This window comes from Parasteatoda tepidariorum, chromosome X2, assembly GCF_043381705.1.
Source record: "Parasteatoda tepidariorum isolate YZ-2023 chromosome X2, CAS_Ptep_4.0, whole genome shotgun sequence".
NCBI classification, from domain to species: domain Eukaryota; kingdom Metazoa; phylum Arthropoda; class Arachnida; order Araneae; family Theridiidae; genus Parasteatoda; species Parasteatoda tepidariorum.
The window spans coordinates 48,281,964-48,306,446 of record NC_092215.1 but is presented as its reverse complement, the minus strand read 5'-3'; the positions used below and the strand labels follow the sequence as shown (position 1 = coordinate 48,306,446).

The window sequence follows — 24,483 nt, the reverse complement described above, 5'->3', positions numbered from 1 at the left end:
CTGTTTTAAAAATATTAAGTTCTCTGACTCTTTGCCATGGAGACAATTACATTTTTATGGTGATTATCACTCAATTGTCATCAACAATATTTGACACTTCTCTCTTTTATTTTATTGTGAATATTTGACAATATTTTCCAGTTTTAATTTCAAACGCTTTGCAAAATTTTTATTTATTTTCGTGTCCGTCATTTATTACTTTACAAACTAATCCTATACTAGTCTTAGCTTAAAAAAAATGCAATTTTTATTCAATTTATTTCAATTTAGCAATTGAACTTTAAACGTTTGTTCATTTTTAGACCTTCTCTTCCCTTTTTCGCCTAACCAGACTTAACCTGACAATTCAACCAAAAAACTTATACTACAAGAACAGTAAAAAGTGTGATAAGTAACAGGAAGAAAAATTTAAATATAGTTATCAGAAGAAGAGATTAATTGAAAAAAAAGTTGAATCGCTGAAAGGGATATTTCCTTATTTAATGAAAATTAGACCAGCCATTGACTTTAAACAAAAAATTAAGTGCTGTTTCCGTTGCTGGTTTAATGAGGGTGTTTGATTTTCCTTGTTAGTGCACCCTTATCATCAACAAAAAATCTTTTTTTTTTACATTTATTCTTTTGATTTAATCCTTTTGTTACTGAATTTATTATTTATTATCACTGAGTTTGTTTATAATTTCCTGAGTTTTTTCACAACTTTTACTTACTTATATTTTCAGTTTTTAGATTTTTATTTATCCCAAATACATTTAAATTATAGATCACAATATCCGTAACTCAAGAAAGGTAATCAGCAAGATTTTTTAAATCTTGAATATGTTTTATCTGATAATTAAATTCCTAGAGAAATATTAACCCTCTTCTCACAATATTTTTTTATTTTTTTTTGAAAGTTTATATGAAAGGTTAATGCCTTAACGTTAGTTAATATTATAAATTCTTTACCATTTAAATATTGATGAAAGAGTTTGACAGAATCAATTATGGCCAGAAGTTCTCGCCTAATAGATGGATATTTAGATTATGGATAAGTTAATTGTCTAGAGTGAGATTCAATTGGTACGAAATTCTCATCAACTTTTGCAGCTTCTTGCAAACGCTGGACACATCAGTTACAAGGTAAAATTTTGCATTCTCATTAATATTTTTTTCAATGTAGGTTTGAAAAATAACTGTATAATGTCGAGCAATTGACAATCGTTGTTCCAATTATATTCAACATTATTTTTGCATTGCAAATTTGCCTTTTGTCACCCATCTGAACATTTTTGGAACACTCGCTACTTCTTGCGGAAATCATAACTCACATATCAAATTATAAACCTTATTCAAGCATGCAGAAAGTTTTAATCCAAAAAAGGCTATACTTTTTTTCAAAAAATAAAAAAATTATTTGAAGAAATGTTTTTTCACAGAAAATTATTAAATAGTTTCAATATCTCATGTTTTCTTATTGTAAAATCGATTCCTGTTTATACAGTTTCGAGTGTCTAGTGAGCCAATTTTAAATAAACTATTGTATTCAGGCTAGAGAATTTACTGCTTCAAATAAACAGTATTAGTTCAATACTGTTTATATACTTGTAATATTTGTCATCAGTTTAATCACTAAATATCAGCAATCTTTTGCCACAAACAGTAAAATAAAATTGAGGTAATTAATGTTACATGTTTTTAATTGTAAGAAAAACTAGATGTATCAAAGCAATTTAACCTCCGTTGTCACCGCTTCGAAATTTAAAAAGCTTGTATTTCGTTTCCACATTATTTTATGATTATTACTTATTATAGAGCAATATTTATCATATATTTTAAATAAATTATATTATTTTAATTAAATTAAATACTAATATTACTACTTTGTAAAACAAAATTATGTAGTTTTCATTATTCATTTAACAGTGCGACTAGATAAATAAGTCCATTAACTAATTTTGGACGATTGTTGCACCTCTTGATCAGCGATCCAACTCGTTTCAGAGGCTCTCATCTTTTAAGTAAACCTTATTGTTCCAATAATCCAATAATTAAGTAACCATATAATTAAAAAAACTCATTGTTTTTGAAAGATCGGAAAAAAACTTGGATTTTTGGGGATTAAACTCGGAATTTAGGGAATAAACTGTTTTCCCCCCCCTCACTCATTGTAACATTATCAACGTACCTATCTATGATGGCGACATGGCCCTCAAATTAGAAAGCACAATGCCGTACTTATTAGTAATTAGAATAATAATTAATTTTGGACGGTTGTTGCACCTCTTGAGTCGGTGATCCAACTTGTTTCAGAGGCTCTCGTCCTTTAAGTAAACCTTATTATTCCAATATTAAAAAAAAACTCGCAGTTTTTGAAAGATCGAAAAAAAAAACCTGGATTTTTGGGGATTAAACTCGGAATTTAGGAAATAAACTGTTTTTTTTTTCCTCATTCATTGTAACATTATCAACATACCTATCTATGATGGCAACATGGACCTCAAATTAGAAAGCACAATGCCGTCACATGGGTATCCAAATACTTATTAGTAATTAGTATAATAATTAATTTTGGACGATTGTTGCACCTCTTGAGTCGGTGATCCAACTAGTTTCAGAGTCTCTCGTCCTTTAAGTAAACTTTATTATACCAATATTAAAAAAAAAAAAACTCACAGTTTTTGAAAGATCGAAAAAAAAACCTGAAATTTTTGGGGATTAAACTCGGAATTTAGGAAATAAACTGTTTTTTTTTCTCACTCATTGTAACATTATCAACATACTAATCTATGATGGCAACAATGACCTTAAATTAAGAAGCACAATGCCGTCACACGGGTGTCCAAATACTTATTAATAATTAGTATAATATCTGAAATATATTTACCTTCTTTGGTAACTTCTTCATATGGATATGGATAAATAAGATCTCGCGGATTAAGACTTCTTATGGACGCATACCACATATTAGAGGGAGTATAATAATGAGGTGTTCGTAGTTGTCCATAAATTGCACTTGTTGAATGAACAGATCCATATTTGTCTTTTTTCTTAGAAATGATTGGTGGCCTTTTTAATCGAATCACTGGTTGTGTCCAGCACTGTGCTGATTCATAATGAAGACGCCGCCGATCCATTCTATCACATTGAAAATTTTCCATTGGGAATTACATGCTGTAAAATAAAGTAAAAATTTATAATTCATGTGATATATCAGTTGAAAAATTAATAAATGTGATAAAAATAAAGCAAAATACGAAAATTTCACAACGAAATTGTTTTAATTGATTTTCAATATAGTTATTGTACTGTCAAATAATATAATATCACCAAAGNTAACCTATAATCCAATACGGCGAGGGTTGAGGCGTCTTAAAGTCTTTGAAATTTCGTTTTCAAAACAGTAAACCTTTTTAAGTTCAATACGAAAATAATAGCAAAATATGAATTATTAATAACGATATAATAATAATAATGACATAATAATAATGATATGATAATAAATTGCAACCATAAATAATGACACTTTTTTCAATATTTTCATTTCTTTATTACAAAGTTTGCTCTTTGTCACATGCTACGTTATATTACATATCAGAAACAAAACACAAAACCGTATTGCAAATCTTATGAGTGTTTTAGGGATCATAACAACAATGGTTCGTACTTATTTTAATGAAAACTATGCCAAAAATAATATTAAAATGCAGTCAAAGGATAAAATTTAAAAATGAAGTCCTTAGAAGAGTTACAAACGAATGACGATTAAATTTGGTGATATGAACACATTTTTTGTTAATTACTACTAAAAACCTCAACATCGTTGGATAATCGAATTTGAAATAGAGGTCACGAAAACCTTCGTTGACGACAGAAACATTAATTATGCTGCAATACATTGAGAGAAAAGAAAAAAAACTTGAAATGAGGGAAAAAAATGTCGCCGTGAGTTTTAATGGAAAATCTGCGACAATAATTTTCTTTTCTAAACATACCACTGACGCTCAACTTTATTTGGCAGCAAGTTGTAAATAAGTGGGAAAAATATGCACGATCATTAATCGATCTGTGCTATTGGGTCGGCATTTTTATTTAGTGTACGTCATATTAAAAGTGTTTCTGACTCCTCTCTTTCCACCTTGAGACAAACTTTTTTAAGAACCCCCCCCCCAACCTCATTTATAAAAAAGGGGGAAATTAGATAAAATTTAAAAAATAATTGCTTATAAGTTAACAATTGGTAAGAAATCTCAAGTCACCTCCAAAGAGGTAAGCCGAATTTTTTGATTGAGTCAACAGGAGGATATACTTAAGCATTGTTACCTAGACAAGTGAGGTATTGCTTTTGATGTATTTTTTTAAACGTTGAATCAAATGAACCCTAATGCATCAAACTAAAAATTTAGAAGGGTATTTGAAAACACTGCAAATTTACCTACTTGCGGGTCGGCATTGATATTTAGATAAATAAGATGCTATTTTCGATGCATTCGTTTATGCTAAATTGACTAACTGCATAAGATTAATAAAATTATGATGATTATTTTTGATCAAAACTTTCGATTTATATTGTTATATAGTACGGAATAATCAAGATATAGAGAAGCGAAATGATTTACGGGCGATAACCTTCTGTTATCTCTTAAACTTTTTTGATGTTAATGATGCTGTTTAATTTTTTTTTTTTTAGAAAAAAATTTCTTGTTCCAATTTTTTTGCTTATCACCCCAGCCAATACAATATTTTTTGGAAATAAAAATTATTGTTATATATATTCGTAAAAATTTTTCTTTTTCTTTCTCTGAACTAAATGAGACCTAATTCGACAGAACTAAACGTTTAGAAAATACTTTGTGTATAAAAACTATAATTTTTGATTTATACCATTTTACGCATAAAAAACTAAACTAGCTTCAAAATTTTTAGTTTCAACTACTTACGTAGCATAAGAAATATTATGAAACAGTTTTCTAGATCGAAATTTAAGACTCGGTTATANACGTTGAATCAAATGAACCCTAATGCATCAAACTAAAAATTTAGAAGGGTATTTGAAAACACTGCAAATTTACCTACTTGCGGGTCGGCATTGATATTTAGATAAATAAGATGCTATTTTCGATGCATTCGTTTATGCTAAATTGACTAACTGCATAAGATTAATAAAATTATGATGATTATTTTTGATCAAAACTTTCGATTTATATTGTTATATAGTACGGAATAATCAAGATATAGAGAAGCGAAATGATTTACGGGCGATAACCTTCTGTTATCTCTTAAACGTTTTTGATGTTAATGATGCTGTTTAAATTTTTTTTTTTTAGAAAAAAATTTCTTGTTCCTATTTTTTTGCTTATCACCCCAGCCGATACAATATTTTTTGGAAATAAAAAATATTGTTATATATACTCGTAAAAATTTTTTTTTCTTCTCTGAACTAAATGAGACCTAAGTCGACAGAACTAAACGTTTAGAAAATACTTAGTGTATAAAAACTATAATTTTTGATTTATACCATTTTACGCATAAAAAACTAAACTAGCTTCAAAATTATTAGTTTCAACTACTTACTTAGCATAAGAAATATTATGAAACAGTTTCCTAGATCGAAATTTAAGCCTTAAAAGGACAAAAAATTCCAATCAGTATTACTTAAATCACTAGATTTTAAAAAAATTGGAGAACTTAAATAAAAAGTAGACGAAATTTCAAAAATAAGCATGTTAGCAAAAACAGTATTTCTTCGGAGGATATACTGCCCTGCTGACATACTGCAGTCTTTCTGTAGTCAGTGGTTAAACTGAAAACTGTCCCCAGGTCCCATAATGGAAGACAAATTAAGAATAAAATACAATACTTAAAAAATTCAAAGACTAAAATAAGAAGGAAAATTCAGAGAAACACAATTATATCTTAAGACACATAAGCCAAAATTACATCACTATGTTCATATGTTCATATCATGTTGAGAATAATATGTTAGCCCGGCAGTGTATCCCCGGAAAAAGTACTGTTTTTGCTGACATGCTTATTTTTGAAATTTCGTTTGGTTTTTATTTAAATTCTCCCATATTTATTTGAATTGTGTACTAAAGACAATTTTGGTTTTATGCTGCTATTAACGCTTTTCCATTTTGACTTAATGTATTAAAATTTAGGTTTTCACTTTTATTTAATTCCATTTTTCATACTTTTAACGGATTAAATCACTAGATATAAGAAAAATTAATACAGTCAAACCTCGCTATAGTGAACCTCGAAGGGACCGAAATTTCGGTTCACTATATCCGTACTACAAACAATTTTAACTAATTTTTCCGAACTGCTCTCTTTTATTGCACATTATATAAATAGATGGCCAATAAAAAGAAATACAAAAATGATTGAAAAACAATATCTAGTAGCAAAAAATGTGTTAACTTTTGTTTTTTATTACTCATCGTCTTGCGTACAAAAAATGCAGGGATGAGAAAACTGAGATAGAAGAAGCAAACAAAAAAAAAATCCTTATGGCTGTATTCCACTCAATAGAAGGTTAAAAATCGGTATATGTATTTTATGTAGAAATTTCAAAATTACCAAAAAATGAAGAAAAAAAATCACTCGAAGACATAAAAAATTTTATAATATCCAATTTCTTCTCGTCCTTTGGTTCACTATATCTACAAAAAATAATATTACAAGTGTATAGCAAGTCACGAGAGCGAACATTTCGTTAACTATATCCGGGTTCACTATAAACCATGTTCACTATAACGGGGTTTGACTGTAGTACAAAAACACATTGAACAGTGTTCAAACAATGCTTTTCATTATATTAAGTTTTACTACGAGTTCAAGGCATTCAAACTATGCTTTTTTTTATTAGAATATTATATCCACCTTTGAACGAGATTCGATAAAAACAGCCCTAAAAGAACAACTCAACAAAATTAAAAAAAAAAATTATCCGCATAATTGTTTTCTAAATCACAAGAGTTATAAGAATAATGAACGCTAACTGTATTTCTAATAAACGAGACCGAGGTCAAATAACTGGCCATAAAAATAAATACTAGAACCAGTTTCTGACGAAAGGTTACTTTTCATCGTGAAACGAAAATAATGTTCCGGTGAAACTGTGACAAAAATAATGAAAGATGCTTAACACGACTTTTCAATAAAAAAATGAGGAAAATATGTACGTCACGTTTAACATATTTTTAATAACTAAGAACGCTCTGAATATTTTAGAGCCGAACAAAAATATAACTTTGTTGTTGAAAAAATATTCATATTTCAGTCAAACATAATTCTAAAAAATTCTTCAAATAAATAACCTTGTAATTTAAATTTACTTTATGAGTATCTAAAAATAATATTAAGAATAATCTATATCTACTTCAGTTGGTACTACTTTATGAAGTATAAAGCTTGGAAAATGTTTTGAAGTCAAAAAAGATTTTTCTTTTTTGTTTTTCGATATAATAATTCTTATAATTAAACATATAAGAATAAAATTTGAGCATATTTTTCACCTTCATAATATTTTTGTTGAGAGCTGATTTTCAAAAACCATTTTGAAGTAGTGGGGAAGTAGTAGTTTCAAAAAACTAATGCACTCTTATTGAATAATTTTTTTTTTGTTTATTTCCCAAACGTATTGAATGAATGATTTCTAATAGAAGAATAATTTTGGGTTCTGCTGTATGGAAAAAATCTGCGATATTAGTAAATATTTAAATCACATATTGCATGGTTAAATAAGTTGCGTTTAAAGAAATGACTATCTAAAACAGTGTTTCAATTTCGTCCGAGAGAAACTGAATGGACATAATGGAAAAAACTAGGACGAAATAGAAAAAACTGAAAAAAAAATCAATACAATTGCTAAGCAAAAAAAAAAAAAAAAAAAAAAAAAAAAAAAAAAAAAAAAAAAAAAAAAAAAATGAAAAAAAAAAAAAAAAAAAAAAAGAAAAAAAAAGAAAAAAAGAAAAAAAAAATGAAAAGTATTATAAGAATACCTTAAATTTAAAATAGTACCAAAAAGTTTTATTTATTTATTTATTTATTTTTTATACAGAACTTTAAAAACCTGCGCTAAAAAATAAAACGGTTGATTTAATAGAGAAATTCCATTAGCTATCCTACCAGTTTCTCGCTGTAATTTGCTCAGAGAAAATCTGTAAATTGATTGATACAGACTTATTCTGTATACAGCAGAATTTCTCCGTAATATAGACAGAGAAAATATGCTATCAGGTTTAGACTTTCTTTGCACTTTAGCAGAGGAATCACATTAACCAATACTTACTATTTCTATTAAAAAAAAGAAAAAAAAACAGAAATTCTTTGTAGTACATACAGAGGAATCTCGTTGTACATTACAGATTTTTTTTCCGTAAAAAAAAGAAGAAAAAAACGGAATTTCCTTGTAGTAAATACAGAGGAATCTCGTTATGCATTACAGATTGTTTTCCGTAAAAAAAAAATGAAAGCAAAAACGGAATTTCTTTGCAGTAAATACAGAGGAATCTCGTTATACATTACAGATTTTTTTCTGTTAAAAAAAGAAAAAAAGAAAAGAAAAAAAAGACAGAATTTCTCTGTAGTAAATACAGAGGAATCTCGTTATACATTACAGATTTTTTTCCGTAAAAAAAAGAAAGAAAAAAAAGCAGAATTTCCTTGTAGTACGGAAGGGGAATACTGTTAACTAATACAAACTTTCCTTGTATGCATCATTAATTTCCATAATACACCGGTGAAAATGCAATTAAAACAGTTCTGAAATTATTTATTCTATCATTTTCGAAACAAGTTATTAATCACTGGGTTGAATGTTAGTCATCCTTCATTTATTTAGACAGGATTTTAACAAAAAATAATTTATGTATTTTTAAATAAAAATAAAAAATATTGCCAAAATTTAATGTAATTGTGTGAAATATTGCTCGGATTCGCTCAAAATCTGGACTTCAAAATACAGTCAGATAAATTAAAAATCACATTTATGAGCTCATTATTAATAATAAAATCAGTATTCATAAAACACTTTTTTAAATCATCATTTTCCTAACCTATAATAAAAAAGTGTTTTTAATTGCTATACCTCAATTACATCAAATTTTGACATTTTTTATTTTGAAAAAAAGAAAAAAAATACATAAAAGGTTCTTTTTATTAGAATCTTATCTAAATAAATGAAGGATAAATAACATTTAGCCCAGTAGTTTGTAACTTATTAAGAAGTTGGTTGCAAACAAATTTCAGAATTTTTTATTGTATTTCCATCGGGCGCATTACGAAGTATTTAGCATAAGTACTTTCTTTGTAGGATGGATAGAGAGTCTTTCTTTTGAGGGGTTCATCCTGCTAAACTGATAGAATTTCTTTTACGAGGTTTATCCTGTTAAAACGAAGTTTCTTCAATCAAATCAAAATATAAATTGTGTTGCATGAAAATTTTTTTTTGAATTTTGTTATCAACTGAATCCGTAGTAAAATTCGACAAGGGAAAAAAAAACAAAAAACAAAAAACCCTTCAACTGAATGAATAAAGATTGCTGCATTGTTTATTTGGTGTCTTTGTTGATGAGAAAAAATACTTCATCATAACGCAATTATATTTTATAAGTGCTTCAAAAGTTAAAAATGCGTGAATTTGGATACCTGATTGTGTTAGAAATTTTATAAATGTTTCAGCTGGTCAATCGAATAAAACTAATTAAAATTAAAGAATACTCAAGTAAAAAATCCTCCTTTAAGAAAATACACTACTGAAGCTTTATATCTTATGATTATTTTTTTTGTTGTTGTAAATCAGACATTTCAAATCTTTAAGCATTGTGTTTAATTTTTAGAGATTAATAAAGTAACTACACAGAAGAAGGTATAAAGCCAATTAAGAAATTTATTGCAGTACTAGTGTCATAAACTAACAAAACGTAAAAAGCGCCAAATATATAACATAAGAAACAGTAACAATTAGGCATGAAATACCTAGGGTAGATATAAAATGAAAATACATGATTAAAATTAGGAACAAAAAAAAATATATATATATATAAATTTCATTCAAAGTCTTCTTCCTCAAAGAAGTTATTTTTGGATTGACAGCTTTCATTTTATCAGAGGAAGCTTTGCACCATTTTAATCGATCCAAAAAGCATCTGTAACAATACACACCAGTTAAATTTTATAAGAAACATTGAGTTTTAGGCGCATTCATTATATTATCAAAACAATTATATTTAAATTATGTTATTAAAGAGTGACCCAGGAAGTATAAGCTTGCATATAACTTAATTGCACTCTTGCTAAAGGAAAACAAAACTTACAAAGAAATTATTGGAGTTTTGAATTATCATGACAGATTCAGAAATATTGGTTTTTGATTTAATTCTAGATTTTATTGTAATCTTCTAAAGCAGATCTTCTAAAACAAATATAATGTACGATTTCTATTCTTGAGATGGTAAATAAAGATGTCATGAATAAGATGGTAAATAAAGAAGATATAATTAACTGAGTTTCAATAAAAAACACAGCCTACACCATTCAACTTTCAATTCAAAAATTGATGCCAAAATTTAGATTTCTTGACTTAGTTATTATTTTAGATATAATATATGTCATTTAGTCAATATTATTAGTCGAAATTTAGAGATATAGTTCAACATTGAGGTTCATTAAGCGTCTTAAAAAATTATGATATTTAAAATTTTGATATCAAATAAAACATAATGATCGCTTGTGGAGATTATGTTTTTCCTAGTTAAGCATATTTTAAAATTAAAAGAGATATAGTCGAAGAAAAGAGATATAGTCGATGTAGTACATAATATGTTATTGAGTATAAAAACATAAAATAGTATTCTCCATGAGAAAATCAAAATAAATTTACAAAACATTAAAAATTCAGGGAGCTATAAGCAAAAGAGTAAGGGGCACGTTGGTCAGCGTCGAGTATATCTAAATTATTAGTAATGTGTGGCTCAAATAATGCCAAAATATGCATTTGTTTATTTAATTATTTATTTAGTTGTTTATTTATTTATATAAGATACATTATTATTAGTCATTATTATTATTACTAGTCATTATTATTAGTCAAAATTTAGCATTATGGCTTAAGATTGAGATCCAAGAAATGTTTTTAAAAATTGAGATATTTTAAAAATTTTGGAATCAGAGTTAAAATAATGGTCGCTTGTGGAGGTTATATATGTATTTTTTTTTCAAATTTAATCTAAGTTTAAATTATAAAAATAAATGTCCAAAATTTATGAAAAAGTATATGGTACAAAATAAGTTAATGTATATAATAGTATAATATGTGGTTCCATATGAAAAAAAATTTTTAGACAAATTCACAAAATATTCAATATTAAAGGAGTTATAAGCAAAAAGAGATTTATGGGAGTGTTGGTCAGTGTCGGGTAAATTGTTTATGGACAGCATTTGAGGGTCCAAACTAGTGCCATATAGTAATCATTTTAATAAAAGTAATAATTTGCAATATATTAAATACACTTTAATATGGATGAAATAGAAAATACTTATGCGGAATTTCCGCCTGGTGCGGAATTTCTATAGACCAGCCATTGCTAGGATTCGAACCTATGTCAAGCCATTCGAAGGCTCACGCTCTATCCCCTGAGCCACAGCGGCTCTGCTTCAGAACATTGTAAAAGTATAATTTTCAAAAAATACATGTACTTAAAGAAAGTCATCCGAATAAGAAGTAATTCACAGGCAGAACACCCAAGCAGGCTGAAGCAATTTTGAGATTGAAATCTATGACTAGCCCAGCCAGAGTTCATGAAATTAAATCATTTACTTTCACTACGATTTGTAATGTTTTGTTTAAAGTCATTGGCATATTAAGTAATAGACCAAATAATAAAGTACTTGATTTGCTAAAAATTCACTTAAAGTCAGGTAATTAAGGCGCAGATGTGAAACAAAATCAAAGAATCACAATAGCTTGGGACAATTGAAAATCATAATTATTTATTGAAAAGCTCTATTAAAAAATACTTAGATGTACACAATTTTTACATAAAAATTTTGCCAACGAGCATCGATAAATTGTTAAACGTAAGTTGTAGTTGTTTTGCATTATTTCCATGACGTTTGAACCAAAGGATGGAATTTAATAAATTTTTCTTGTGTTATAGGTAAACGCTTAGGAAAATATAAAAATATAACATTAAAAAAATAAACACTTTAAGTCCCTAAAATCACCTCCAAAAATAGAGCGATAAAACTGAAAAAATATGACATTTTGAAATAACAAGGCTGAAATTCAAAGAAACAAATTTTTAGATTTTGTAAAAATGCATCGAATACTTAGTTCAAACGATTCTTGATCTAAACAAACTAAAAATTAGAGAAAATAAATATATTTTAAATTTTTCATCGACTTTGCAAAGATAAATAAAAAAATAAATGAAGAGTGCAAAAAGTAAAAAAAATTCAAATTTTAAAAAATCAACAAATTATGACACCGAAGCAAAGGTATTTTAGAGTACAAAGCTGCCGAATAAGTTAGAGGTTTCCTTCAGTAATAGAAAAGTTCACAAAAATTGGAAAAGACTCGCCAGAGCAGTTATTACTAGTATATCCAACACTGCGAAAATTAAGAACAGATTTTTACAACCGATAATGACATATGATAATAGGAAAACTTCTTACATATTAAATATTTATACGACCAAAATAAATCTTTTAAAAACAGAATAAAAATAACTTACTTTTTTCGATCCGGTATATATAGAAAATTTATGTAAATCCGAATTGTTTCGAAAAGTTTCCTCACGAGGCAATATTGATGACTTGACTGAGAAATTATGTTATGAAAGGGAGGTATTCTGTTAAAGATAAGCGTTGACAAATGCCACGCTTTGACTTCATTAGCTTGTCCAATCTTTTAATGCTTGTCACATAAACAGCATAAGTTATAAATTTAAAACAAAATATTATGCCCTTTCAAAAACTAAAGCTGGAAGAACTTTCTTTATATTGACAATTTAAAGTGCTTTTAGTTCCCCAGAGCAATATCGATAGCTTTCGTTAAAGAGGTGAAAAAAGATCCTTCCTTGCTATTTAATAGAATACCGTCAGTATGCAGAAAAAAAGGAATACTTTACAAATGGCACTTAAAAAGGAATACCTAAAAGACCGATGCAACAAAACCCAGCATCACCGAAAAAACTCGTAAATGTTATGATTATGGTACATTTGAATTCTTTAGATATTTACAATATTTTTTGTGAAAATTGAAACTTATAATAACTAATAAAATTGCGGACATTTTTTTAATTTAAATTAATTATAAATTTTTTTCCTTTTGCAAAACTAGGATATAAATGCAAATTTTAGACTAATTATCATTATCCATTTAGGGGCTATTTTCAAAAACTTTTAATTTAATATAAAAATTATATAAAACATACATCACAATTTTTAGTTTCTTGATGAATAAAAAGATCACCTATGGTCTGAATTCTTTTTGAATATTGAAACATATACAAAACATATTAATCGCAAACAGGGATAAATTTTTACCATTTCAGATTGGAAAATCACCTATAATCATTTCAGGTAGGAAAATCACCCATTATCATTTCTGATTGGAAAATCACCCATACATAAATTTGTATAAACTGTACTTGCAATTGTAAAATTAGTTAAGTGTTTTATTGGATTGAGAGTTTTCTCAATTTTTACTGTCTAACCCTGACTCCAAAGAAAATGATCAGGAAATACAAAGTACATCCAAGCATGTAAAATATTCTATTTTCTTCTGGAGTATTATTTTAAATATTCATTTTCTTGTTTTAAGAATTTTCGAATTCTTAGAAATCAAGTAAAGAAACACTGATCTACTCTGAAGATGTCTGAGTTGGTTGTATCTGTGTGTGACTGTTTACTTTACAATATTTTAGTATTCTTTATAATTTAATATTTTATCTTCATTGTATCTTTATTAATGGGACATTTTAAGTTTACAAAAATCCATTTGAAGCCTTTAAATGTGTTGTGTTCTGTGATCTTTTTACTCTCTACAGGACAGGCAGAATGTGAAAGAAGCGCATCCTTCGAACGAGAATATACGTATCATGACGAGAATGTTCGTACGTAGTAGTAAGTTGTAATATGAAAGTACCGTATTGAGATCACGTCCATGTGATTTTTGAACGCTATAGTTAGAGAACAGTTTCATTTTATACCGTGGGCATATTTTATTTCCTTTCATTCTCCAAAAATTAGTTCGTTTTTGAGAAAATGTTTTCTTTAAAATCATTTGATAGTTTGTCTGACGGTTTCATTGCGAGCGTCATATTTATGATGCCCTGTGTTTCGACTAGCATCGCATTTAGTGTGTGCGAGTGCTGTATTTAGCCAGACATCAGCGCGATAGCCGACCAGCTTGTGTAGGAGGCAGGAAACTGTCCTTGCATCAGAAAGATCCTGGGTTCGAAGCCCGGGCAAGGCATGGACGTTTCTTTCTCTCTGTGTTTTCTATGTCCTTTCTCCTTTGTGTGTGAATGTGACCCGCCCTATAAACGGGTTGTGGGAATGGCGTGGCAGAAGTCGAATTCCTGGCCATAGATGGCGCCACTGAAAAACAGGAACGATCGCATCTCCACTGCCTAAACAGGCCTACAACAACAACAGAAAAAATTTATCAGCGCGATAACCGGTTTTATTTGCCTCAAACTGCCTGTCGCTAATATTTCATTGATCTATATCGGCTTAATACACCCAAATGAATATTTTGAATGCATTTAATATGCTTTGTAAGACATTTACAGAACGGCAGTTAAAAACCAATAGTGCGTCGTTGGTAAGGCAAGCAACGAAAGACGAAAATCTAAAATTAGTGTACCTTTATTCAAAAATTATCATGCTGAATTAAATTAAGAAACAGCACATCTGAATAATCCCAAATCGCATGCTAATTTATAATATACTTGCAAAATTTCCAAATATCTGAACATCATTTTACTGAAGGGTAAAGGGGAGTGTAAAAAAATGTTTTCTTTTTCATTTATTATTTTTTTATATATTTGAAAAAAATGTAATTTTTTTGTTGTGACTTAAGAAGCCATCTAATAAGTTTCAATTGTTGAAAAACCTTTTTATTGTTGTTGTTCATCTACGTCGTACTAGAGCTGCACAATGGGCTATTGGCGACGATCTGGGAAACATCCCTGAGGATGATCCGAAGACAAGCCATCGCAATTTTGATCCTCTGCAGAGGGGATGGCACCCTCGCTTCGGTAGCCCAACGAACTGCAAGCGAAGTCGAGCACTTTACGGCAGAACTGTTTAACGAGGACCAATACCGCACACCCTCGGTCCCTACGCAGACTAATCCAAGTGGTCACCCACCTGCACACTGACCGCAACCAGTGATGCTTGACTTCGGGGATCTGATGGGAACCACGTCTTAACGATCAGTCCACTGCAGGACGAAAAAACGTTTTAAAAATATTAAAATGCGAACAAATTATTTCATGATAACCTTCCATAGCGTAACAGCATAATTCTGATATAATTCGTTGCCAAATATTTTTCTTCGCCTTTGAATCTTCATGGTTGATTCTAGGTTTACCCGAGCTTCCTTTTTCTGTACACTAAATATTAAATTACTTATACTTGCGAAAGACAATTTGCCATGAAGGATTTTTCCCGAGATATTGCGTCCTCTTAAGCAATAATTCGGAATTAATTTTGTAATGTTTTTAAAAGTGCAGTTTCTCAGTATATATCTGTCTTTTTTAGACAAAAATTGATTCGACTCACATTTAATTTAATTTGTTTTAATCATAAGACATTTTCCTTCCTTCTAATAACTAAACTAAAATTTATTGATTTTTGTGATTGATGAAAATTTATGAATCTCTTGCTTCATAAATAAATGTAAATCATGGATGTCTGAACTCCATAATTTAATGTTTAATTTCGAGATCTCCGAAGACAGTCGTTATAGCGAACTATCCCATCAGAAATTTCACTATAAACGGTGGTTCACTATATCCAAATTCTTTAAAAAATTATTTTTTAGCACGTGATAACAGTATTGTGGGAAATAATGATTACGAAAGTATATTGTCTTATAAACCATTAACTGATTATCTAGATAATAAATTAAAATGAAAATAAATAATTTTTGTATTCTGTGAAATAAATTAGTGATATTCGATTGACTACAATTCAATTTTCTGTCGAGTATCTAGTCTTCATTTTCTGCAGGAAAACAAAAGTTCTAGGATCGAACGAAAATTTCGAACGAAAAAAAAAGTTCTAAGATGCCACTTACGAGAAAAGTTGCCGAAATTTCTCCTTTTCCTTTGGCATGGTGTGTGCTTCTTAATTTGTTCGCCCTAGTTAAAAAGCGAAGGGCATGCAAGAGTAAGATTTGACTTGGTGTAAATAAATTCCGTCTTTTGCAATCGCAATAGCAGAATAGAATGAAGGAAAAAAACTGAAGAAATGAAAATAATGTTTACTAATTTACTAATAAAAAACTGACACTTTTTCAGCTGACCGCTATAAGCGTATGAAAAATGGGAGTTCAGAAGGGATCACTAAAAAAAGTTCGTTATATCCTAGGTTCATTATAGCGGGGATTGACTGTATTTAAAAAGAAAACTGAATAAAGCATCGCAGATAAACAACACGAATTCACTCATGAAGAAAATTTAATTGCGTTTTACAAGAGTGTTGTTTAAAGCAATGGATACGGTTCGCAGCATTTCAACAAAAAACGTCTTTGGCGTAGCTTTCAGAACAAAAGGCAGTTGAATGTCATCATCGAAAAGTTCTTTATGTGTTGATGGCCATTGACATTGATAATAAGGTGCAAAACGATACTCCAAGAAAGTGAAACAAAAATATTTCTCATTAAAATTTTATAAAAGTATTAGTCGAATTCTAATATAATGAACTAACGTTATTTTATACATTTATAGCGGACAGGAAGTTGCCTCGAAGAGTTGTAAATGACGACATTTCTTCATAAATCTTACTCTGGCACAGTAATTCCCAAAGTGGTCTATATCGACCCCCAGAGGTCGACGACAACCTGCAAGAGGTCCATGTCAAGTGAAAAAAAAAATTAGGGGTCCATGAAATGAAAATGACTGTCAACGATAGTGGATCTCATATAAGCAGGTCGTGACTTTAATTTTGGCATTTCATGAATGGAATAATCATAAACACTATTTACTTACATTATACTATCTTATAATATAAAGACATATATCTATCTACATTCTACATAATTTATAAAAGTAGCTATGAAGTAAAAATTTTATTAAAATTTAAGTTATTAGGATTATTTTTTGATACATGAAACTGAATTATTATAAACTAGCGGTCGCCTGCAGCTCCGCCCAAGTACGTTTTTATTTTCTCTGCGTGTAGGGTTTTATTTTGTCACAAAAACGTATTTTTCCGCGGTTAATTGTAGCCTAGCCTGTGTCAACTCTATAGCTAGCTAGGCCTCCAACTTTATCTGCGCACAAGACATCGGAGATTTGTTGCTTAGTTTTTATGTGAAAACGTAATAAGCAGACCGATAATACTCTACAACGATTTTGTATACAAACTTATTTCGCAATTATAATATTAGTAGCGGACTACGGGTTTTATAGTGCACTGTTTTATTCCATTTGCATATTAATTAAATAAAATTAATAATTAAATTATTTTGAATTTAATTAATAAATGTACAAAATTAACATGTGTTTTTTTCGTAAGTTTTTCACACAACACTTCACAGTTAAAAATTTAAATCTTTCACAGTGAGTAGCACTATACCAGCTGTCTAAAATACATTTGAAGTTGATGAATTTACAAAAAATCAATATCAGGTAAGCAAGGGGTCTACCCAAAACCGAAAAGCATGTCAAGGGGTCTATGAGACTAAAGGTTCAGGAACCACTGCTCTAGCATTGTTCTTAAAAATTTCAACTACACTTGATTAACGAGTTGTTAAGAAAGCACATCCCTACCCTATGCTGAAAAAGAAATTTCGGAGCTTATCTCGAAATCGGCATTAGAGAAAAATAAGTTGAAAATATAGGATTCATTACTAATGGTTGAGATTATTAAACTCTACTTGAAATCGCATTACAAAAAGTACTAATTTCTTCCATTTATATGGAAGAAATTAGTACTTTCGATCATTACTTTGTTAAAATTTGTTGTTTATTTTTTCTTTTTAATACTTGATTTATTATATGTTTAATCAGCTGTTAATTAAAAAGCAAATTATAAATATCTCAATCAATGCTAAATTGTAATTTTAATCCGTACGCTAAATTGTAATTTTTTAAGAATTTTGATATAGTGAACTCCCGTTTACAGTGGACATATGGCTGGGTCCGCAGACCGTTCACCATAACGGAATTCAACTGAATACGACTCAAAACTGTAGACTTAACGTCCTATAGTAGATGACTAAAACAAAACAAAGATTCAGATCTAAAAAGGTTTAACAATGACATTAGGATAATTTGAACAGAATAGCTTCAAAAGTTATATTGATTCGAAACAAAATAGATTGGCCTTCTCATATGTGTCCTGAAAAGGCCGAATCTTATACATGCGCGAATCTCATCAAATACGACAATACACACAAATCTAATGTATCATACAATAAAATGATGAAATTATGTTTAATTAACACCATTCTTATTACCTTTTTAGGATAATTTGATACTGTTTGAGCTATTACTTATCTTAAAAAATGTATGCTTAGTTTCAAAATGTCATTTTCCTGCCTTGTCTTCAGCGATAATTTCAATAATTACTCGCTTTAAAACTGCGTGTAATTTATTTATTTATTTTTTGTATCTAACATTAAGGCATTCTGGAGTATGTGCACAGGAAATGATTTCATAAATATTTTGTAAAAGTAAGTTTTTCAGTCAATAATTTGCATGCCCTCCGAAAATACGCCATTTTTTGAACCGCTTATTTTCATTTCTTTATAACTTACATAAATGACTCTAGCACTAATATTTGTTTAAATGTGCAATAGGAAAGCCATTTTGTGAACCTATATCTTCCAGTAGCTGGGAGAGCTTGGTTGGCAGGACGCTGGAATCATGTCCGTGAGAACGGGAGTTCGAATCCAGCCGGCTGAAGGGTCCCCGTGAAGCAAATGGTGACTGGTGCACGCTATATCTGTTGGGCCACAAAGTCCTCCATGTTCCCATATTAATATATATATATATATACCTCTGGGGGTACTGAATTGGAGATTGGTCGTTCTCTGGTTCAGGTCAAGATTACAATCTGTGGATGAATGAATGGGTCCACCCTATAAACGGGTGTGACGTATGGGTGAGGCAGAAATCGAATTCTTGACCATATATGGCCCCTTGACTTAATGACCTACGACAGCGACAACAAAACTTCTAGTACGAAGAAAGAAGACAGAGAAAAATTTATTTAAATAGATTTTAAAAAGCAAGTAGGTTTTTATTTTCCTGTCTTCTTCGAAACTTTTTTCAGTCTGAGCTTTTTTAAAAAGCCTTGTCGTAAATAAAGGCCTAAAAGTAGAACTAATAGCTTAAAATTGAGAAAATGTTACTTAATACTCTAGCACTTAACTTCCAAGAACTGCTCTCTATAGGATATTAATTAAGATTACTATAAACATTTAAAAAAAACTATTCTGAAGATTTAAAATTTCTTCGAAAGTGTCGCATTTCCTGACTGTTGGAAATATCAGGTTGTTTTGGGCGTTTCGATACAATACTGGGTGCCAATCTGCGACCAAACTATAGAAACCGAATTTTTTATAGCGATTTTTAAATCTTTTTTTTTCTTCATAGTATTATACAGATAAACAAGCTATAGAAAGGCGTTTTCTAATGTAGTTTTTTATGTTGACTTCAATTCTGAAAACCGTTTTACTTTATCACCTTTGGCTTTTAGGATATTGACGAAAATTATTTTTAATAGAATACTGTTTAAGTTTTATTAATTTTAATGAGATATTATTCAAATTTAGTAATAAATTTAATTTATAATTATAATTAATAAATAATAAATTTATAATTTATAATTAATAAATAAATTTTGTAATAATTTTAATGAAGTTTTCTTGCATCAGGTACAACAACTGCACATTTTCGCCGTAGACATTTAAGAGTTTGTGAATATTTTAGCAATGAGTGACATTTTATTCTAGAACAACAGAAAAAAGCTCCGAGGAAAAAAAAATGCCCCAGGATAAAAAGCATGAAAAAAGGGCATCGGGAAAAAAGCACTACCTTGATAATTATATGACTTAAATGACAGATTTAATTCAGGCAGTTAAACATGAATTCAATATAATAAAATTTTTATGCCAATGTAAATAGATGCTTTTTAGAAGCTAATTAATATGCAAAATTTACTTTGTAGCTTGCGGAAATCAACTTTTAAAACATATTCTGATTTTTCTTAACAGGGCATAATACAATTATATGATATACTTAATTGTATTAGTATAAATATTGCATCAATTAACAATATTTTCTCAGGAGATTAATTTTGTGATAAGTTAAAAATATTGGCAAAAATTATGAGAATTTTCATTTTAATACAATTTTTTCTAAAAAAAATCACCGACTGATAAAACATTATCACGACACAATAGATGTAATTATTGGAATTCAGAAATATTAAGAGACCTTAAAAATGTTTACCTTAAATTATTACTTTAAATTCGGGCTTAGTTTGCTAAACGGCACAAATTAAATTTAGCGTAAATTCCTATAATTGCTAAAGTAATGTTTTTTTTCTGGTACTTTTTTCGGGTTCCTTTCGGTGCTTTGTCTGAAAGCTTTTTTCGGGTTCAAGCCGGCCAGGCGACCAAGTGGTCAGCGTGCCTGACAGTGAAGCCAATGGTAACGAGCTCGAATCCTGCCCAGGGTATGGATGTTTCTCTCTGAGTGTGATGTGTGAATGTGGCCCATCTTATAAACGGGTATCTGTGGCAGTGTGGCGTGGGCAATGCTGATCGCCTCCGTGACTTAGGTTCATAGGTGCCCATTGGGTAATAATAAATGAGCAACACTTCCGGCATCTTCTGGGGTGAAAAACAAAAGTTCAGTGCCTGCCGTTTAAAAACCGGTTAAAATTGCAGATTCACCAGTTAAAATTGTAGTAAGCGGTAAATATTTTATGTGTTTTAAAGATTATTTATCGCGATTATTAAGTTATTGTTTTACAAATGAGCCCATTTACTGAAACATCTAAGAACTAATTTGAATCAAAGAAATTCCTCCAAATTATAATTAAAATTTTTAATCAAAGATTTCTTTTTAAAATCTTAGTTCTTCTAAATCAGACGCAAAATTAAACCAAGGAGAAAATCCTAAAATTCTATTTTCAACAATAATAGCAAATGTCACACTATTTATTCATAAAAAATTAAATCTTAGTGAAAATGAAATGTAAAATTATCAATTCATCCTTATTTTATTGATTCAATATTTTATTGATTCAATATACTGTCAATACTTGCTATAATGTGCTAATAATTTTTTATATAAACAAAAAAAAATTCAAATCATTGGTATTTGTATAACAAATTAAGGTTAAATTTTAATTAGTAAAAAAAAATTGCAAAAAAATAACAAGATAAAAAAATAATACAAAACAGCATCAAATGCATACGAGGGTTGCTATTTATATTTCTGGCCTTGACAGCAGTAAGTGTTGCTAGGCGACCGCAGACGATTTTAATCGAAAGTTTGATATTTTTGAACATAAATTCAGCAGATGATTTACCATTATAGCTTCATTTGTGTCGCTGACAGTAAATTGAAAAGTTCTTCTCTTTCAAAAAATGGAATTGAATCGTGAACATTTTCGTGCCATTATTTTTCATAACTTTCGACGTGGATTGTCAAGACAAGAGTGCTTCGATGAACTTAATTCTTTATTCAGCGATAAAGCGCCATCCTACAGCACTGTAAAAAATTGGTATAACGAATTTAATCGTGGTCGATGTTCGATCCAGGACGAATCCCGTGCAGGTCGTCCAAAATCCGTTGTTGTGCCAGAAAAGATCGATGCTGTGCGTGAACTGATAAAGCAAGATCGTCATGTGACATACCGTGAGATAGAGGCGTCTTTGGACATTAGTATGACTAGCATCAATAAAATATTGCATGAACATTTGAGCGTAAAAAAAATTTGTTCGCGTTGGATCCCGCATAATCTGACAAACGCTCAAAAAAAGGCTCGTGTCGATTGGTGCAAGGAAATGTTGGAAAAATACGTTCAAGGTACATCAAAGGCTGTGTATAACATCTACACAGGTGACGAATCATGGATCTATGCATATGAGCCGGAAACAAAACAGCAATCAACTGTATGGGTCTTCCAAGACGAGGCAAAACCAACAAAAGTTGTTCGAGGAAGAAGCACATCGAAACAAATGATTGCCTGTTTCTTCGGCATTAACGGTCATGTGGCAACAGTGGCGTTAGAGCAACGCAGGACGGTCAATTCTGAATGGTACACGACCATTTGTTTGCCAGAAGTCATCGGAGAAATTCGAAAAAAGCAGAAGAACAGGCGAATCATTCTTCATCATGACAATGCGAGCTCTCACACATCGACTCAAACAAAGGCATTTCTGACGGAGCGAAAGATCGAACTGATGGGTCATCCGCCGTACAGCCCTGATTTGGCACCCAATGACTTCTTCTTATTCCCACACATCAAAAATAAATTACGTGGACAACGATTTTCGACCCCCGAAGAAGCGGTTGATGCATTCAAAACGCATGTTTTGGAGTTACCTCAATCGGACTGGAAAAAGTGCTTTGAAAATTGGTTCAAACGCATGCAAAAGTGTATTGATTATCATGGAGAATATTTTGAAAAACAATAAACCCAATTTCGATCCTACATGTTTGCTTTTTCATTATTAGGCCAGAAATATAAATAGCAGCCCTCGTATTATTCTTTTCTTGCCTATTGAATCAAAATTAAGACTATTTTATACAAAAATGTAACCAACCGAACCGACTGGGGTCAATCAAAATTTAAAAGTACTTATTGATAACGAACATTTTTTTGCTGATATTGCACCTCATCTGGAAATTTTTCCTCGTTTGACATCTCAAATCAGAGAGGCGGGAAAAGAGAGAGACAGGACTGAGAATCAGACTTACAGGAGGTGGACAAAATAATAGAAAAACTTTTGTACTAATACATTTTTTCATATTTCTGAAGAAATAATTAGAGAATTATTTTATAACTTCAGAAAAGCGTTTATATCATGCGATTTCTCATACTTCTCAATGAAGTTTGAAGCTTTTATAGGCTTGAGGGACCGACAATAAATTAAAAACGAAAAATAGTGTTTTTGAACACTCTATACTAAAAAAACGTAAAAAATAAATTTATTACTTGTAACAATTATTTTGGCTATTAAAAAAAATAATTGCACAAATTTTCGTAAACCTAGCTATTTATGGAGATATGGGCATTTTTATAAGAAACATTTTCTGCGTATTGTTTTTTACTATAACTTTAAAAATATTAAATAAAAGTAAGCAAAATTTGGTTAAATATTTTGGTATTTTTATGGAGGTACGGACATTTTAATAAAAAAGCTATTTTTTGTGTATTGGTTTTGACAATAACTTTAAAAATATTCAAAAAAATTAAACAAAAATTGGTTAAATTTTTTGGTACTTTTTATGGAGGTATGGACATTTTTATAAAAAACTATTTTTTGTCTATTGTTTTTTACTAAAACTTCAAAAATATTCAATAAAATTCAACAAAATTTGGTTAAATTTTTTGGTACTTTTTATTGAGGTATGGACATTTTTATAAAAAGCTATTTTTTGTCTATTGTTTTTTACTATAATTTTAAATATATTCAATAAAATTAACAAAATTTGGTTAAAACTGCGCAAGATATTAAAGTAATTCTTTTATACTGCGGATGCTTAGGAAAAATTTGAAATTTCTTCGTATCGTATTTGGCAACTAATAAAAAAACTCCAATTTGAATATCCTAAAATTTTAAGATGTTTCAAGCAATTTTTTACTTTTTAAATGAAAGCTCAAAGTCATTAGGGGTTTTCCACGATGGCGACCATCAAATGATGTTGAACCATCATGAATCGCACAGAAACCAACATAAACCATCAAAATGTTTTGATGGATACATCAAGAATTCTGACTTGGGTAGGTCCATCACGAATTCTTTGCTTCGTAGCTCCAATTTGACCTTGTTGTCACTATTATTTCATTTAATGTACTGTAAATCATTAATTAATCAGTATAAAATTAAGTAATCTGTGAGATAATACTGTATACGAAAGGTGGTAGAAGTGGTGAATTCCCTGATTTGAATATAAACAAAATGAAAAAAAAGTTACCAACTTTATCAGCTCAAAAACCATTCTTTCGTTTTTTATTTCGACTCTTACATTCCCGAAGATGTCTATAGAAGTAACTCTCAGATCAGTTCTCTTTAAATCT

General features: G+C 29.6%; 1 protein-coding gene and 1 long non-coding RNA gene across 2 annotated transcripts in view; both read right to left on the bottom strand.

Annotated features, from left to right (window-relative positions):
- LOC139427221 (uncharacterized) overlaps positions 1-22,948 on the bottom strand; it is a 423,254-nt gene extending 400,306 nt beyond the window's left edge. Inside the window, exon 1 of the long non-coding RNA XR_011638356.1 lies at positions 21,766-22,948. This is a non-coding gene — a long non-coding RNA (uncharacterized lncRNA). The remainder of the gene's footprint in view (positions 1-21,765) is intronic.
- The window catches only part of LOC107449499 (rhoGEF domain-containing protein gxcJ), a gene marked incomplete in the record, with an annotated part of 107,274 nt that overhangs the window by 48,333 nt on the left and 34,458 nt on the right, over positions 1-24,483 (bottom strand). Inside the window, 1 exon segment of the mRNA XM_071188164.1 lies at positions 2,867-3,153. Within this exon segment, the coding sequence (XP_071044265.1) occupies positions 2,867-3,140 (274 nt within the window).